Source organism: Acipenser ruthenus, chromosome 26 (genome assembly GCF_902713425.1).
Source record: "Acipenser ruthenus chromosome 26, fAciRut3.2 maternal haplotype, whole genome shotgun sequence".
NCBI classification, from domain to species: domain Eukaryota; kingdom Metazoa; phylum Chordata; class Actinopteri; order Acipenseriformes; family Acipenseridae; genus Acipenser; species Acipenser ruthenus.
Window position 1 is genome coordinate 16,717,184 of NC_081214.1, and position 20,098 is coordinate 16,737,281.

Consider the following 20,098-nt stretch of genomic DNA (forward strand, 5'->3'; position numbering starts at 1 on the left):
ATCCTGTAGAAAACAAACTGAGTTTGCTTGCAAAGTGTAATGTAAGCACACATTAACTCAGTCTGGAAAAAAAACATTAACGTGAACCTTAAAAATAGATTTATTTCACAACCAAACTTGTTATGCATTCCAGATGCATGTGAACAACAAGCACATTTTTCCATTTATTATACCAATCTAACTGAACTGGGACTGTTTGCAACAAACTCAGTGCTGGCATTGTGGGAGTGTATGGGCACGGCTCTGTCTTTCCTCCTTTATTTTCACTCTAATACACTGTAGCTTTCATATTTTACAGTGAGCACAAACATTACTTTTATGTAGTTTTTAAAAACTTTAGTATAGCCTCATGGATTCCTCCGGTTATTTTGCTTAAAATAAACTGAATTTGGTCCTACAGTCGACATGGAATGAAACCCCTAACCCATCTTAGTTTATTGTCTTGCTTTCATGTTCTGAGAATAATTACCTTTGGTATTCCTTCACTAGTTTGTTCTGCTCATTAACTTTGCTTTAACTTTCTGCTCAGAAACCTGTTTTTAATGTACAGCCAGATTGCAATGATGGCAGACTGTTAAAGTCAGCGTATTTAAAGCAGAACTAATGTTTAATACTCACTGCTATTTGAAGTAGTTCACTACACAGATTAATGGCTGGGCCAAGGGCAACGCTTACATTACAGAACCCCTTGCTTGTATTGGTAGCGTCATCAGTATTAATTTGACATTATTCTTGCTGAACCGTTGACCTTTACGATGAACATTCAAGTAAATACCTGTTTTTTTTTTAATAAAATTATAAATGTATAAATTCACAGGGCGATGTCATAAAGTGGGCCTATAAGTATTGACACCCACCCTAATTCAAATATGTTTCCCCTGAGTAGCTTACAATACATGTTGATTTTGTTTGGTCCATACCCTCAACTGCTTTCAGTTGTGTCTCCAATGCAGCATTGCTGGATTGAGTTGAAATGAAAAGAAGTGAGTATTTATCCTGTGTTATTTTTATAAGCAATATATTGTTTCAACATGAGCACGATTTTGATATTATCATTAACACATCATGGGGTCTTCAGTTGAACGTGGTTTGATCTGAATACCAGCATTGTGCATCCAGACCAGGCTCCCTCTTGCAACAATTCCTCTTTTTGTGTTCCAACTACACGCCATTAATTTCAATCAGCTTCCTCCAGCATTGTTGCAGGAGGGAGTGTGAACTGGATATACTACAGTGCTCATAAGAGAAATGACTCTTTCTTCTGGCCAGTACTCCCGAGTAACAGTTGAAGAACGTATTCCCCAGTTGATTTATGACCCATGAAACATCAAAACAATAACTATTATGTTGAAAAATATATCGCAGCACTGCAGTTTATGTAAAGGTACGTGTTTCTTGTAAACACTGCAGGGTTTGTACTTTAGCTGCAGCGGGGACACCAGCTATATCATGTATCTACAAGCAAGTGGCAAATCTAAAAAACAAACACTGAGCACCTGTGGGATGAGCTGGTGCACTGATTTCTACAGTGCCTACAGACACCACCATCCCAAGCACAAGTATGCACTGCACTGATAAATCAATGGAATGGAATTCTACCAAATGTCCACATTACCCTGGTTGAATCTAGACATTGTTGTCAGCTGTCATTTATTTGAAAGAGGATCAAGTTCAATATTGCCTTAAAATAAAAAAATAAACAAATGAATATCAGCTCCCGACAAAAACATTGTGGTTTTTGTTTACAGAGGCATATTTTCCCAGTAGTCTGTATTTTTTTTTTTTTTAAGTATTAAAATAACACAAATACATTGACAGTAATTCCCACCAGTTTTATGGCTCCCTGAATGCAGGATGCGCTGCACAATTGTTACTTTAATGTTTATTTTAATACTTTGAGTACTTTTCTGACTGATGCTTTTTAAAATAGTTTTGTGACTGATGCTTTCAAAAATGTACTACTGTAATTATTTTACAATCTGGTTTACACCAAATAATACAATTCTGAGGCTAATAAGAAACCATTTGAGACTACCTACAAACTCCAAACTTAATTATCTGAGTAGTTTATTTCTCGTTTAAGAGCTTCATTGGAAGTGTGTTTATATAAAGAATACACAACATAAGTATGCACCACCTTTATAAATCATTAAATACATAATTGTGAGTAATAAAAACATACTAAAATAAGCTGAAGATTTACAGCTAGAAATATATTTATATAATGTCTTTACTTTTGCATCTGTTTATCCATATGGGTTCATAAATACTTACATGCAGTAAAAACTGTTCTGAAAATATCTAAAATTAAACACTGTTGGGGTCATGTGACTTTTAGCTTCCCGAATGATAAAGACGCATATTCAGTATGCAACTGTGTTCTATGATTTACTCTTGTAAAGTTTGATTGTGGGTAAAGTATAAGAAAAGTGAACCCTATCGTACTAGTATTTTCAAACATTTTATTTAAAGCTTATTTCTGTGATGTCATCAACATGACTTTTAAATACTTGCATGCATCGGGCTGCTAACATCATAAACTAGTTTTGCAATTGTCCCAGTCACGTACTGTATGTACGAAAATACCATTGTTAAATCCATTAAAATAGAACCCGGCCTGGCATTTTGCATATTTATAGAAACACAAAAGAGAGTGACATGTACAGTTAGATGTTGCATTTTCTGAACCTTAATACACAAAAGGCCCTAACATAGTAATCTAAACAGTGGCAGGATTCAGACTTCATTTAGTTGCTCAACAAAACTCAAAAACCTTTTTCAAATATTTTATTTGATTCAAAAAAGGAACAGTTACAGCATTTGCATATATCTTGTTCTGGCTTAGATGTGCATCAAGGCTTTAAAAATGTTTAACCTACATATCTATCACTGTGCTCACTGGTGACAAATTCCCTGCTGTTGCTGCTGTGGAACTGAACTTGTAAGCACTCCCTCATGCTTTGCACTTTAAGGATAGTATCTTCGGGGAGCTTCTGCTGCAGTTATTGGGTTATAGCCTAAGGTAACAGTTGCTTGGTTGCTGGAAGGTCCACAGGGAGCCTGTCTTCATGCAGCTGTGTTGGGAGGTCCAGAGAGATTGCTTCTCCTAGATTGCAACACTTATCTAATACAGTCAAGATTAACCCCTTTTGTAATGAACTGTATTGCTAAAGTTAGTAAATTGCTTACCATAATTAACTATCTTTGCAGTGAAACCAGTGTACAGAGTAACATTTTAAGATTAATGAACTGTCAAAACATTTAAAAATGTAAGCAGTGAAAAGTTTGACATTTTTACATAGAAAGGGTAAAATGCGGGATGGAAATTAAAAATCACCAGGACACTTACTATGACTGCTGTGGAAAAAATAAGATTTTTGTACCACCAGCATAGGTCGGTAGGTATCATGTGTTGACATCATTCATTTTAGTGCTAGTGCTGACTAACAATATAATATGTGGTAATATATAATTCATATGTGGGAATTATTTAAGAATTCAAATACAGCAATACATTTTATTAGAGCATTGTAACACTATAAATAACCAAAACCACAGTTTTAAGAAAGGCTTTAATCTATTACCATACGCCCTAGATATGAAATGCTAGTGTCCTTCTCAAGGTGCAAACCTCTTTATCCCAGCGTGTGTTAATCAGTCATTCTGCAGATGTAATCATTTTTATTTGGGATCAGAGCCCAAGATCCAGATGGTCTCAACTTAAATTCTATTAATACAAACCTGGGACAAGCTTTAAATAAAATATTGATTCAAATTTAAACCTGCTAACCTCTTAACCCTGTTACCCTTCACGACTTTCAACTTACGCTTTATTAAACATGATCATTTTCTGCTTCCTTTTTTCACACTAGACTACTGTGACCTTGATCTGCGAACCACTTTCGGTCTGTACAAAAACGTAATCACACACTGTCAGAAGGAGAATTCTTTTTCTACTGTATTGCCCTTTCCAGCAGCAGGAAATTTATTGCTTGCGGGACAGGTAGAATATGAACAATGGGCAAAATGGAGTACAGGGTTATCTCATCTGTGGAAAAGTGCAGCTGGAAATCGATGTGACCTCTGCAACACTGTCATCCCAATTCCCACCCTCGGTGTCCTATTTGTCTTTCTGGGGAAGCTCAGATCGGTGTGTAATCTCTTGGGGCAGATTATCAAAATGAGTCATGGCCTGCACATCTCTTTCCCAGTGACTTGGCCCTGTCGAGGGGGGAGTGTGAAATATGATCCTTTTTGCATCGGATCCTTTTCTGCTGTGGATGCTTTACCAGTCTCAGTTAGTCCTTTAAATATGAACTATACATTGTAGGAATTTTCAGTTGCACAACCAATTTTACGTAACATATACTTTACAGTAACTATGAAGTGATATGTCCACTTTGTTGTTCTTTACAGTGGATGAAGGACACCAATATTCTAGAACTACACTAAGGATGAAAGAGTTCCACATAACAAGTGGTGGTTATATCAGTGCATGCTATTAACTTAGGTGTTGATGACATCACCCCTTATGGCCTGCTCTTGTTTTTGATTTTGATTTTGTCACATGTTTAAGCTTCAACGTTTATCACTGTATCGAATGATTCATTTGAACGCTGATATTCTTTCTTTGTGTCAGTCACTCTTGTGTAATGGGACAATACCATGGATGCATTATATTATCCATTCAGTAAGGTTAGCAAGAACTATAATCTGAACGATGGAGAAGTTGCAGACCAATTGAAACATGAACAAACAGATGCTTCACCAGACCTGTGCCTTGTTGCTATAAACCAAATCACAATTACTTTGGGCTGATGCGATGTTGGAATTGTGGTATTTGACATGCTATTGCTATATTCTTGACACCTCATATTCTCCCAGCAACTGCAGTGCATTTGAGGAATCATCTACAGTATATTGACTACAGGAGCAGCAGCACATCTACATTTAATGGGCGGTGTGTGCAAAACATGTGGTTCTGTGCAGAAAGCTGCACGTGTGGTCACCAAAGGGACATTGTGGACCTGGAGAGAGTGCAACAAAGAACAACTAGACTAATCCCAGGGGTTAATGGACTGAGCTGTGAAGATGGGCTGAAATAACTGAATTTATTTAGCTTAGAACAAAGAAGAATTAGGGGGACGTGATTGAAGACATAGTTAACCCTAACCAGTACTTGAAACACAGTACTGAAGCCAGGGGACAGTACAGAACAGCTTTTATATTTTAAATTTTCAATTAATCACAGCTGTGAGAAAAGCTTAATGAAGCTGCCATACCTTCCATATAATGGCCTGGTCTAGTACATCCATAGAAATACATTGAATTGGGGTAGGCCGTCCGTCTTGCTTTCAACACTCCTTTGCAAGCTGTGCATTGGTAGTAATTCAGTATACAGCACACTGCTTTGCGATAAACCACTAAAAACAACAGCATTATTTTCAGTCTAAATAGCATCTTATCAAGACCAAATGCAGCAGCATAGGTCAGCGTAGAAAATATTTAACAGAAAGAGGGACAGTAATTAAGCAAGATTTTAAGGAAGATTGAACATCATCGTCCTGTTTCCAAAACAGCAGTATGTTAAACATGGATCTCACCACTGCAGCGGTTCAGAAGTGAAATAAAACGATAGTCATCTTCTGTGTTGGTCCAGTAAAAGCTATGAGCTGCAACATTGCTCCTTTTTTGTGTCTCTGGACCAATGCAGCTAACATAACAATTGTTTCACTCACTATAATACAGTATAATAAATATGTATTTCGGTTTTAGATTTAGTCAAACCAGTATTAAACTACTTCCACTATAAGCATGTTCCTTCTTCTCCAGTGAATGTACTGTATGTCAAAACCACAAGCATACCTATATAAATAGTCTAAACTTAGATTATGTGTGCAGAAAAGGAAAAAGCTTTGTCTGCTTTATTTTTTCCTCCAGATGAGACCCAGCTGGTATTGCCCATGATGAAGCCTAGCTTTGACAAGCTTCCCTTGACTGGGCAGACGTTGCCCGCTGGATTCCCAGGTCCCTTCTTGTTTGCTGATGGGCTGTCCTCAGTGGAAACCCTCCTAACCAATATCCAGGTAGCGCTGTTCTCCATTAAGTAACACTGCTTTTTTGAAACTGTATCAAAGAACACACAGAAGATTTACCAACAAGGTAAACAGTATATATTGTTTTAAAAATATCAAATGATAAGGCTTGTTTAACTCTCCAATTCCATCTTGGTGATCTGATGGGAATACATAACAGATTGAGTTCCCTTCATATTTTGTTCTCCTACATACTGTATATGGGTTTGTTTATGCATTTGTTATTTGTACAACACACACACACACACACACACTATATATATACAGTACTGTGCAAAAGTTTTAGGCAGGTGTGAAAAAATGCTGTAAAGTAAGAATGCTTTAAAAATAGACATGTTAATAGATTATATTTATCAATTAACTAAATGCAAAGTGAGTGAACAGAAGAAAAATCTAAATCAAATCCATATTTGGTGTGACCACCCTTTGCCTTCTAAACAGCATAAATTCTTCTAGGTACACTTGCACAAAGTCAGGGATTTTGTAGGCATATAGTCAGGTGTATGATTAAACAATTGTACCAAACAGGTGCTAATGATCATCAATTCAATATGTAGGTTGAAACACAATCATTAACTGAAACAGAAACAGCTGTGTAGGAGGAATAAAACTGGGTGAGGAACAGCCAAACTCAGCTAACAAGGTGAGGTTGCTGAAGACAGTTTACTGTCAAAAGTCATACACCATGGCAAGACTGAGCACAGCAACAAGACACAAGGTAGTTATACTGCATCAGCAAGGTCTTTCCCAGGCAGAAATTTCAAGGCAGACAGGGGTTTCCAGATGTGATGTCCAAGCTCTTTTGAAGAAGCACAAAGAAACGGGCAGCGTTGAGGACCGTAGACGCAGTGATCGGCCAAGGAAACTTACTGCAGCAGATGAAAGACACATCATGCTTACTTCCCTTCGCAATCGGAAGATGTCCAGCAGTGCCATCAGCTCAGAATTGGCAGAAAACAGTGGGACCCTGGTACACCCATCTACTGTCTGGAGAAGTCTGGTCAGAAGTGGCCTTCATGGAAGACTTGCGGCCAAAAAGCCATACCGCCGACGTGGAAACAAGGCCAAGCGACTCAACTATGCACGAAAACACAGGAACTGGGGTGCAGAAAAATGGCAGCAGGTGCTCTGGACTGATGAGTCAAAATTTGAAATATTTGGCTGTAGCAGAAGGCAGTTTGTTCGCCGAAGGGCTGGAGAGCGGTACACGAATGAGTGTCTGCAGGCAACAGTGAAGCATGGTGGAGGTTGCTTGCAAGTTTGGGGCTGCATTTCTGCAAATGGAGTTGGGGATTTGGTCAGAATTAATGGTCTCCTCAATGCTGAGAAGTACAGGCAGATACTTATCCATCATGCAATACCATCAGGGAGGCATCTGATTGGCCCCAAATTTATTCTGCAGCATGACAACGACCCCAAACATACAGCGAAAGTCATTAAGAACTATCTTCAGCGTAAAGAAGAACAAGGAGTCCTGGAAGTGATGGTATGGCCCCCACAGAGCCCTGATCTCAACATCATCGAGTCTGTCTGGGATTACATGAAGAGAGAGAAGCAACTGAGGCTGCCTAAATCCACAGAAGAACTGTGGTTAGTTCTCCAAGATGTTTGGGCCAACCTACCTGCCGAGTTCCTTCAAAAACTGTGTGCAAGTGTACCTAGAAGAATTGATGCTGTTTTGAAGGCAAAGGGTGGTCACACCAAATATTGATTTGATGTAGATTTTTCTTCTGTTCACTCACTTTGCATTTTGTTAATTGATAAATATAAATTATTAACATGTCTATTTTTGAAAGCATTCTTACTTAACAGCATTTTTTCACAACTGCCTAAAACTTTTGCACAGTACTGTATATATATATATATATATATAATATATAATGTGCTACCATAACTACAAACTTTGTAATTAAAACCTGTAAGGTTATGAAAGATGTAGGTTTAATTTTACAGGTTATAACCAGGGCATTATGCAACACACCTCAATCCTTACCTGAGAAACGGCCCTGCTTTTCATTTGTATAAAGAAACAGTAAAAGCATTACATATGCAGTGTCTCTGTGTCTGTGTGTGTTCAACTCCTTTTCTTAAATGCCCACAGGGCCTTCTCAAAGTAGCTGTGGACAATGCCAGAGTCCAGGACAAGCAGATACAGCAGGAGAAGAAAGATTTAAAGATGGAGCTTTACAGGGAAAGAGAGATAAGGGAGACTCTTGAGCGACAGCTTACATCTGAGCTGCAGAGCCGAGGTACGTGCTCCATGCTGGCCACGCAACTGAACATTTGAACATATCTGTGCTCTGTCACAACTGCATTGTGCTCAAGCTTTTAAACAGACCCAGGCAACATTCTGGAATATAGTAAGTTTTGGACTTCTAATAAAACTAGCTAAACATTATTACCAAGTGTCACAGGATGACAGGCGGCAAGGTAGGGAGACTCGGAGACAGACGGCAGGTGAAAGCGCTACAGCGCGTATTTATTAAACAAAACACAACAAAATAAACAAAAACAGATCTCACACATACAAAGAACACCTCTACACTCTCCAGAATCCTAACACCAACTAAACCTGTGCTCTCAGTGCTCCCTTATATACACACCTGTGCAGCAATTTACACCCACTTAATCAATTAAACCCTCCACCACATTCTCACATGTTTTTAAAGTGCTAGTGAATTAACCCTTTAATTACCCACCACCACCACAAAACACACATATACACCCACACTATAAACAATGGGCAGTACCCTCATTCTGCCACACCAAGTTATATTTGTTTAACTGTAATTTACAAGGTCATGTTATTTTTTAATTTAATTCTCATCCCCCCCGCCACCCACACACACACACATTATGGTAATTTATGTCCTTAATAAGAAGTCATAGCCCTAGTACAGAGCGATCCTTGGGCACCTGGACATTCCAGACTGTGAATGTAGGTTATGATGACCAACTTTTTCAATGTACTGATGCCAGATTGGCTAAAATATTGAAGCCTTGTCGTTTTTTAAATAAATATGTATGTGTATGTGTTTTGAGATACTGTTCTACATTCTATACATTTTAGCCACCATGGTCTAATTTTTTATAGTAATGACATTTGATTAGCTAAGATACTATATTCTATAAATTGCCCAAATATGATGACATTTGTCAGAAAGTCCTGTAACGTGGTTTCTTTCCTCCAGCCACAATTCAGAAGCGACTGAAGAAAGAGAAGAAGGCAAAGAGGAAACTCCAGGAGGCTCTGGAGTTTGAATCCAAAAGAAGAGAGCAAGTAGAGCAGGCGTTAAAACAGGCCACTTCGCCCGAAAGTTTTAGGATTTTAAATGGTAAGTCTCTGTAGGATTTAAAGAAATGTCAACCACTGAAAGCAGCTGTCAAAATTTTGCTTAATTTGTATTAACATACACACAGCTGTTCCCCTCCTCACTAAAGACTTCAATAAGAGTTGTTTTTTTTTATTTCACTGTTGAATTAAGCACCATTTAACATGTATAGACAACAGGCTATGGGTAGCAGAGTTGTCAAAACCAAAAATCTATAACTACCAAAATAAAATAAAACATACACAGAGCTACACAATAGTTTCACTAAATTGTTATATAATATCCAGTCTATTATCATCCTTTTTGTATGTCTCACATTTACCTTTACAAAATAAATAAATCTTATCGTAATGGCATTTTTTTTCAAAGCTACAAACTAAATGTACTGATTCCTCTTTCTTGATATTTCACTACACTTCCAATGTGTTTCCGGATTTTACTTCATCACTCACATATCTTCAATGTCTCTACGTCCCTTGGCATGACCTCAAAATGCAGGGACATGGCATAAGTACAGCATTAAAATATCTGGAAGGACCGCTATGTACATTTACTTCATCAATAGCTTAAAAAAAAAAAAAAAAAAAAAACAGTGTATATTTACCATAATGTATGCTGCTTTTGAATTGTGTTATTATGCTATTATGCGTTCCTGTCTATCATATGAGGATTCCAGTACCATAGCAAGGCATAAATGTATCATCACAATCAGCAAGAGTACTGTACTTTGGAATTGATATTGCAAAACACTTAATTTTCTGCTTACTCACAAGAAATATATGAAGGTCATACAGGGAATCCCCCATGACAGCCCCCTCGCGGAAATATTAAAGTGAAGTTCCTCGATACAGCCCTGCCAGGAGGCATCTGCAGGCCAGACGACACCTGTCTGCGGGCCGGATTTAATAAACAACACTTAACAGCATTTCATTAACTACCATCATTTTTTTTTCACTAGTCTCCTGTAAATGGCCCATCCACTCCTGTAAATAGCTGTGATACTTAATGAATGATGTGAACACTGATAAAGACATTGGCTGAAATGTTTATCTTTTGTATTGTTATATTTTCTCCTGCTTTTCAAATTGAAAAATTCAAGATCTGGATTGATATTATCAATCACTTTTTTAGATGCAGTTATCCCAGAGGTGGAGACAGAACACAATGGGACTCAGCATGAGAATGCAGCTGTACAAGGTTCGTTTTTGATATATATATATTTTACTGTTATTTGAATTCCTAAGTGTCTCAGTATAGTAATACAAAAGAGTATTGTAAAAAGACTACGCATTTGATTTTGTTAAACTAAATCTGGGAAGTGACATTTGAACAGCAATTAAAGGGAATGTATTACTAATTGAAAATATGCAATCAGTTTCTGCAGTGGCAGCTGCTGCATCAAATTGCGGGATTTAACCAAATTAGATTTTAAAAAAGTTTAACGGTATAGAGCAGAGTCCCCTTATTATGACCGTAACTGATTTACAGCATGTAAATAAACATGGTCAAGTATTTCCATGTATTACATAGGTGTAAAGGAGCCATTTTAAAACAGCAGATTTAGGTGCATTATTATTATTATTATTATTATTATTATTATTATTATTATTATTATTATTGAATCAACATGCTTTATGTAAGAATTGTTTTTAACCAAAATTTGAATCTATTTTAATATTGTTTTAAATTGTTTATTAAATATGTATTTACATCATACTGTACAGTAGTGGTCAGCAATTAAAATTGATGGCGGGCCAAATGACCCGTGTTCAGCCGCAGAGCGGGCCACTTGCATTACAGCATTCCCAGGTACGTAATCGTTTTTGTCCGTGATCCGTTTTCAGTCAACCCCGATGGTGATTTCTCGCCCCATGCAAAGCAAGAGCTTCCCGCAATCGACAAAGCAGCAACTAGAACTAGTGGTATATTTGCAGACATCATCGTTGCTGAAAACTGAATTAATTAACAAAGCAAATCTGGAATCATTCTGGTCTGTCTATATGTGTCCAGACAGCTACCGCTGGCTCTGTTTGTGCTCTCCATGTTTGGATCTACTTACACATGTGAAGCGGCTTATTCCACAGTGAATGCAGTATTAAAAACTCTTTGGAGGACTGCCTACGTATCACCGCCACGTCTATCACACCTGGGGGTCTAAAGCTGATTGCAGAACGAAAGTGGCATTTTTCTCATTAAATTTGTCAAAACACAATGAAGCATTTAAAATAAAAATGTATGCTGCTTTTGAATTGTGTTTTATGTTATTCTGCGTTCCTGTCTATCATATGAGGATTCCAGTACCATAGCGAGGCATAAATGTATCATCACAATCAGCAAGAGTACTGTACTTTGGAATCGATATTGCAAAACACTTAATTTTCTGCTTACTCGCAAGAAATATATGAAGGTCATACGGGGAATCCCCCATGACAGCCCCCACGCGGTAATATTAAAGTGAAGTTCCGCTCTCGCTCAGCCCTTGATACAGCCCTGCCGTGGACAGGTGTTGTCTGGCCCACGGGCCGCCATTTTCTGACCACTGCTGTACAGCATCAGCTTTACTTTTCATTACAGTGTAACAATGGGTCCCATTTTACAATTACGCTGTGCAGTAAGCAGATAGTGCCACTGCACCTTCATATCATCTAATTCCACCTCATTTTTTTTTACAAAACAAGTAATGAATAAACACGGTTTTCTTCTTTCGGATTAATAAATGTGCTCAATGAGCTTTAATATTCATGGCAACATGAATATGCAAACATTACTACCTTTCATAGCTGGCGACTGTAGTGTGAGACACTTTCTTACATTCACAGGGGACATTAATAATCTTTTTTTAAAAGATTGTGATTCACTGACTTGAACTTTAGAGCGAGGAACGATGTTATACCAAATTATTGTAATGTTCATTTTTCACTTTATAATTGTAAGCCTTAATCAGTACCACATAGAGGGAAAACTGTACACATTGCAATTACTCCACTTTCATTTCTTAAGACAGAATGGCTCTTAATTTTGAACTTTCACTGAATATAAAAGTGTATTTTTCTAAGCTGCATGATGCATTGTTATTTTGTATGTGCTTATAAAATGTTACTACAGCTACCAATACCAATGAGGAGCCTATGGCTGCCTTTTTTAATTTCTATCAAGTTAATGGAGGTGTTGACATATGACTTTTCCATTTTATATCTGAGGTGTTAAGTTACAAATTGGTTCTTAAACACATCAGCTGCTTACGAGGGGGCATGAAGAGGCTAGACGGAGACGCTGAGTGGTTTCATCAAGCTGGGGGGGGGGGGGGGTTGGTTCTTTGTTTTGTTTTAACATAAAAGCGAACATACACTGTGTTGACAGCTCAACAAAAAAACTGACCCAGTTTCATCACTTGTGAAGTTTAATTATGAACTGCATAACCACCTATATACCACATACTCTGATAAACACAACTAAAAGTATGGATATTTTACATATTGTTGTTACGACTATTAAAAAATGTTTAAGCTGTAACTTTTCTTTTGGGCAAAGGTGCTTTGTACTAGAAAATGGCAGCAATTGGAATACATTTTATCAGTGGTTGATTTAATCTAGCATGAGGGCTATTTAATCTTCGGAACAGATGCAACTAGGATGCTGTTAGGAAGCTTTGGATTGTGTGGGAAGTGGTGTGCAGTAGCTTAATTTGGGGAATTTTTCAAGGACCGCCTGGGATTTACTCAATGAAAGCAAGTGGTCCCAGGACAACAGATTGGAAACCTTTGGACTAACAGAACACAAATGAATAAGTGCTAAAACCTCATTGCATCATAGCAGTCGAGTGAATGCTGTAAAAAAAAAAAAAAAAACAGTTTATGTAAGAGCAATTTACATTTTTAAAACATTTCAAAATTTGTCTTTTGATGGTCATTTTCACAACACAGAATTTGTAGGTTCCCTGACACCTGACCTAATTGTATATATTGGTTCATATAACAGTGTAAGTAATTGCACAATGTCACAATACCATTGCTATGCATTTTGACTAAATTAGTGCAGCTACAATTGTACTGATAGTGCTGCCCATGACACAATATCCGTTGCCAACACTGTCATATTTTCTCTTTACTGCCCAGCACCATTTATCTATAACGCTAAAAGAAATCTAATTACATCCTTTCACTCCCAAGTTGGACCTCACAGTTTTGCAAGCTTAGCGCTGGCAACTGATTTAATTAAGTCTGATTGCCCTTGCAGAGAATGGCTTGATTTCACTTAAAGAGCTAAAAGCATTTCATGATCACAATGTGAGCACTATGGTGGGCTTGTTATAAATCTCTAATGTAGGCGTAATTACATGATCACTTACCATTTCATAACAACTGTTGAATATAACACAATACATTGTTCATTAGTAGTTTGCTAAAGAAGCACACATTGTCTCCTTTAGTACCTTTTATATACAAGTCAGGTCCCTGGGTTTAATCTCTCTGAAAAGTTTGTATTTAACCCCTGTAATTAGTTCTAGAATATAATACAAACTGTGCAATATATACATTAAATAACGTGGCCATGGAGGCATATCCTTACTAATTATGGATAATACTGTATAAATGAAATAAAGGAAGGGTGATGTGAAGAACAACAGTGAGTTAATGGAAAACCGCAATGAAAAATCAGTTTAGAAAAGGACAGACATTGTAGCTACTTACCCCTAGTGGCAGTTTTTTAAACCACCTTAATTCATAAATTCATCTTTCAATCTCTGTGGTTGAAAAATGACATTAGTTAGTAATAAATACTGATCTTGCTATAAACTTAGGGTAGAGAATTAACCAGGTAAAGACACAGGCAACAAATACTCTTCAACATGTACAAAAAAATTATATTTGTATCATAGTTGCAAATGCTCTAATTTGGTCTTTGTTGTAGCTACATAACAATATGATTTGAACACTTGATACTTACCAACTTTCTGGCTGCAGTTTTGAAGAAACCAGAATCTGTGCTTTTCAGAAACCACTTCCGTGTTTTAAAAATAGGTTGCAGCGGGATTAGATTAACCAAGACTAGCCAATTGGGTGAAAAATCATCAGTTAAAGATTTGTGAACCATTGTATTATCCATTTTTGTATTTGTAATGCAAGGTTGTTTTGCTTCTGTTTTCTAAAATAATTTTTTACCCCAGGCACCTAAACAACATGTAGTGGGGGGCAGCAGGAGCCCTTGCTCCAGAATAATCCCCCCCAATGTAAATTCTCAGGACCCAGAACATTCCCCTTGAGACTTCCTGCTCTCTGGTCTTCCTGGTTTCTATTCGTGTTTACATCCTGAATACATATTAAATCATCTGTTCAGAGCTCAAATACAAACCCATCGAAAATACAGAACACTTACTTACTAATTAGCTGTTTCCTGTTCTTAATGAAGTGAACACACCATGTTCAGATTATAATTCAGCTGCTGCTCCCATTTGCTTATGTTTCCAGCTGTTTTTGTTTTATCTAGCCTTTCTTGTTGACAGCTAATGCTAAATGATAAATCACTAGTATTACGACCGATGCAAATTATATTAGACTGGTGGCAAACTCTGTAGGATGTCTATAAAGCATAGTTTCATTTAGAAACTATACAGTAAATGCTATTTGAACTTGTATCTGAATTACAATTGTATGTTTGTGTTGCGGTATTAAACTACACTGTCAATGTACTTTGTCACATTGTAAGAAAGGGGTTCACGTCAACTTAACACAGAGTTCTTAAAAGGTTAGCATTTCATTTGGATGCCATTAAAGCATGTCATTTAAATGACAGGAAAGGCATGCTTTTAATAATATATTATTACTAACCACTAAAGAATATTGTCTAATGTGTCACCATGAAACTTTTTTTTTGCTATAATCAGGAATAAAGATGGTACCTCTTAGTTAATCTGTTTTTACTCACTTCCTCCATACCTGGAGCACTATCCAATGCTCTCTTAATACATGTTACAAGAATGTCTTTACACTGAACTCCTAATGTTTGGAAATCTGAACCAGTTATCGTGATCAAATAGGACAACTTGTTCTTAACTTGAACTCTGCTAATGCGCTGATTGGTTTAAACTTTATCTCCTGGCAGGTTTCCTCAATGTAATGCTGTGTGTAGATTGAGCAAGCTGTCATGTGATAGCTAATATATCTGTTTATTATCCTGTGTGCTCTTAACCATCATCCTTTATTTCAGTTCATGTTTAAGCTGCTAATGGAAAGGCTTGGCTGTCAACATGATTATAATACAATGCTTTAATACCATGAGAATGTGTACATTACCGTAACAGAAATGCTAGTAGTGTGCAATATTAAGTCATATTTTCATTCATTGTTCTTCTTTATTCTTTTCCAGAAAACAGACCATACATCAAGCCTCCAATCATGTACTAAATGGAATTATTTTACCATAAGGACAGGACTGATGACTGGTGCAGTGCTCTCTTGTGAACATTTCTACTGGTGCCCTAACCAACTTGAAGAGATGTTTCATAAACCTGTAAAGTTTGTTCAGTACTGTCACAGCATTGCTACAACGACTTGTAAAGACTTTTTTTTTTTTTGCTGTCTTAAGACTGGATCTTTGCAGTTTTTTGGGGATTACAGTACCATGTTAAGCACATGAAGAAGCCAATACCCTCTCGACCCTCCTCCTGAAATATTTTTTACTACAAATGCCACAACTGTCTACAAACAGCACAATAGTTCTTGTATAGACTGTGTTGTCTTTTCGTTGACTAAAGACCGTTGGAGCCATGAAACATGGAACAGAATCAACTGCAAACATGTACATTTCTACACTCTGCTTTGAATACTGAAAGTGATGCTCAATATATTAACATACAAAAGAAAACATGTGTGATTTTTTTTCTCTCTTTTTGGAAAATAATGATGTAGAAAAGAAAAAAGCTCTATCATTGGATGACTGATGCAATAATTTAGACTCCCGATAGCAAACGGACGCTGAAAATGCTTTGTATTGAATAGCTCAGCCTCAGTAATTGGAAGACATTGACTCATATACATTAGACTGTCTTGGTTGCTCTGTTGTACTGTATTAATTTCAAAATATTTTGTTCAAATGTTCTTGCTAAAAAATACACTATTCAAATCACTTTTTTTTGTTTTACCTTGTTTGTCAAAAAAAAAAAAACTTGTAAAAAGGTTTCGTTTCTGCTGTTATGATGTCAATAATAACATAGATTTCTACTGAGAAAAGAATGATTTTCTTTCAATCATTAGCAAGCATGGCAAATCATGATCTATTTTAAGGTGAAAGATTTCAGGTGATACTATTATCTTGGTCATTAGTTACTTTCTTGTTAAGGCGTTCTGGACATCTCTATAGCTATAGTGTCTAACTTCTCTGAAAGTCATTTTTGATGTCTGTTGGCAGCAAGTAGGCACTGATGAGCTTGTTTTAATGGTGAAAGTGCCATGTCTTTATTTCTTTTAAAGCCCATAAAGGCATTATCTTCAAGCAACTTCACAGATTGTTTTTAGAAATAAAAAGTGAACTACATTGTTTTTGTTGAAGTATTATATGGGACCAAGATAGGAGGTTAAATGTAAATTCCTAACATTTTACATTTACTCTCTGTGACGATATTTTAATATTGTGACATTTATTTTCAAAGTATGTGGGTTCTCCCCTTAATTTCCATGTACAAGTTGTATTCTATATTTTCATGAACAAGTGTGAAGTTTTACTTTCATTTGCATTCTTTCAGCCACATTTCTAAAGTTCATCAGTTGAAACCATGGTCCCTCTCCAGCAGATTTGAATTATTTTCTATGGTAAATAGTAGAAAAAAAATAAGACAGTCTGCCTCCAATACTCAGTGGGTCAAAACAAAAAAAAGAAGGCAAGTATATGCCCCTAAATTGGATGATAGACACTTTATTGAAGAGAAAATAACAAAGCATTTTCTTTTCGTATGGACAAGGTAAGTCCACTACTACAAATGAGTACCTTGGATTCACTGGTGTTAAGAACTAGCAAATATGTTGTGAAAATCAAGGAAATATCAACTCAAAGAATAGAAGGAAATGTTTATGTATGTACTGTATCCAAATATAACAGTGAGTGAGTTTGCGGAAATCTTCTGAATACACTGGAGTGCTTGGATCATTGCAAGTTCTTTTTACACTAAATGTTTGCAGACATTCTTTCCACAGGAGTCCACTTGACATACTGCGCCACTCCTGACTATTAGTTACACTTGAATCAATGGAAGCCAATGTATCTCACTAGTTGGGATTTTCAACCCAGCTGCAGACCGAATCAAAGAATACATGGAACAAAAATATTTTTAAAGATCTATTTCATTCAAAAATTCTTAAACATTCTTTGCCCACACAAAGACGGGATGCTTGCAGAATTGTATAACATTTCAATTTGTATTTTTTAATAAATCTGACCACTCTCCCAACTCTCTAAACATACACTCCTACAACGCCAAACACCAACTGGTTGTACTCTCATACTCACAAACATACACCAGTTGATCTAAGGCTGGCTTGCCCCCAGCTCTCTGACTTGCCTCCCGTCTCCACCGGGGTCTTCAGGGCGAAAGCGCCTTGCCAGCCCCAAAGTCATCCCTCTAACCGGTTACAGATGGAGTTGGAGTTGAAAAAGCCACATAGAATTGCTTTGACAATCCATGAATTGCCATCCAAAAGTAAATACTACAAGGGGTATGTTTTGTTGCTAACACAATAAGTGTCTAAATAGTTAAAAACAATGTTGGCATTCAAAATATATACTCAAAATTGAAACTTATGGGCCTTTCATATGTTTGTAATACCAAATAAAAATGCCACAGCATCACAACACATTACCTACAGGCATTGTTAAAAAGGCTTCTTAAACCTGCTCTGTAAAACCTAATGATAAATGGCTAACGTCTGGATACTCCTCACAGAAGAAATCAAATCCAGCGCAAGTCTCACTTACTGGTGAAACAGAAAAAGTTTTAAAAAAGCCCTCCGAGTCAATTAATGCAGCATTCTGCTGGGTAATGCGGATCATTTATAGTTTAGCTTGAACTAACTGCCTCATTAATGATTTATAGATATGTATACAGCTGTGGCAACTGCTGTGTTATCTAAGGCTTGAAGAGAATAATTACTATTGAGTATACAGACTTCAGTTACACCACAGAGCTCTAGAATTCGTTAAGTTTAAAGGAGGGGTACACATATACTGATGCACAAAAGAAACGCAACACTCAGGTTTAATGGATTTAATAAAATATTCTAAACATAGATATCAAACAAAATCACAGAAAATGTGAACACAAATACAGATCAAAGAATCATGGTAAGTTTTCAGTATGAAACATGACAAACTGTCAAAATGAAAACATTACAAAGTTAGTGTCGGGTATGACCTCCCTGAGCATTAACACAACCCTGGCAGTGTTGACGCATAGACCTGATCAGCCTCTCTATAGACTGCTGTGGGATGTTCCGCCACTCTTCCTGTGCAGCTGCAGCTGGCTGGTCGCGGTTGTCTCCTGTGGATGGCACTGGCTATTTGGTCCCTCAGATGTTCTATTGGACTCAGGTCAAGTCAGGTGGATAGCCAATAAACATCGGAAAACACCGTAAAGACTGTGGAAATGGTTAATCTATTCACGTTGAATTTACCCTTTTCACATTTTAAAAAAATAAAACCTACTACCAAAATAAAAATAAATACATTTCCCTGTGCTGCTGGGCAATGTCCCGTCTTCCTGACTTGTATCTATCATTGATTGGTTCTGAATACTTTAAACCCGCCCCAACTACTGAGTGACGGCACATTCCTACATTTCTATTGGAGACTCCGCTTGCGAGATTTAAAACGAGATTACAATCAGGATGGAGGCTTGTTAGCAGGATTTAAAGCTGTATTACAGTCAAGACACAGAGGATTTAAAACGCTCAATCATTTTGGAAAGTAACCAGTAAAATTCAATAAATAAAACCCCAAAATCAGAAGCCCTAATTACACTGTGTAACAATTTTTTTTTTTTTTTTTTGTTCCTGGGTAGTAAGTGTTATTTCCTAATTGCTTATGCCTCAAAAGTATAGAAAATGGCTATTATTCCCCACAAACTTTGCTTTTGTGACCAGGACAGTGATATTTTGAAATTGACCTATTTCCAATGAGAAAACGGGCGAAGTTGTGTCTTTTCGTTCACATAAAGTCAGAAAAAAACAACATATGAATCCAAATTAACATGTATTTATACAAAAGTAATACAAAAATGACTACAAAAGATTTAGAAGTCAGTAGTTTTTCGAGCTTTACGATTATACTGTAAATCACTTTCACGAATCAGCCCCCAAATGTAGTCTCCCATCATGTTCTCGTTATACTGTCCTTCACTGACAGCTCATCCAGGAGCCTCAAAGCCGTGCTGCTCCATAATGGTAACAAGTACCCGTCTCATCCCCTGGCTCACTCGGTGCACCTCAAAGAGGATTACAACAGCATCAAGACCTTGCTGGACGCCTTGAAGTATGATGAGTATGGCTGGGACCCCCGGAAGGTGCTGATGCCACCACTGCACATCAAATTGGGCCTTATGAAACAATTTGTCAGAGCTCTAGATAAGGAGTCGGCAGCCTTCAAGTACCTTCAAGACTTCTTCCCTAAGCTGTCTGAGGCAAA

General features: G+C 37.1%; 1 protein-coding gene across 4 annotated transcripts in view; it reads left to right on the forward strand.

The window, feature by feature from the left end:
- Positions 1-16,960, forward strand: part of LOC117430270 (dachshund homolog 2-like) — a 133,485-nt gene extending 116,525 nt beyond the window's left edge. For all 4 annotated transcript variants that reach the window (XM_059001024.1, XM_059001022.1, XM_059001023.1 and 1 more), the window contains 5 exons: positions 5,941-6,086; positions 8,197-8,344; positions 9,287-9,430; positions 10,559-10,624; positions 15,794-16,960. In XM_059001024.1, the coding sequence (XP_058857007.1) occupies positions 5,941-6,086; positions 8,197-8,344; positions 9,287-9,430; positions 10,559-10,624; positions 15,794-15,831 (542 nt within the window). In that variant the 3' untranslated portion in view covers positions 15,832-16,960. The remainder of the gene's footprint in view (positions 1-5,940; positions 6,087-8,196; positions 8,345-9,286; positions 9,431-10,558; positions 10,625-15,793) is intronic.
- The last annotated feature ends 3,138 nt before the right edge of the window (positions 16,961-20,098 follow it).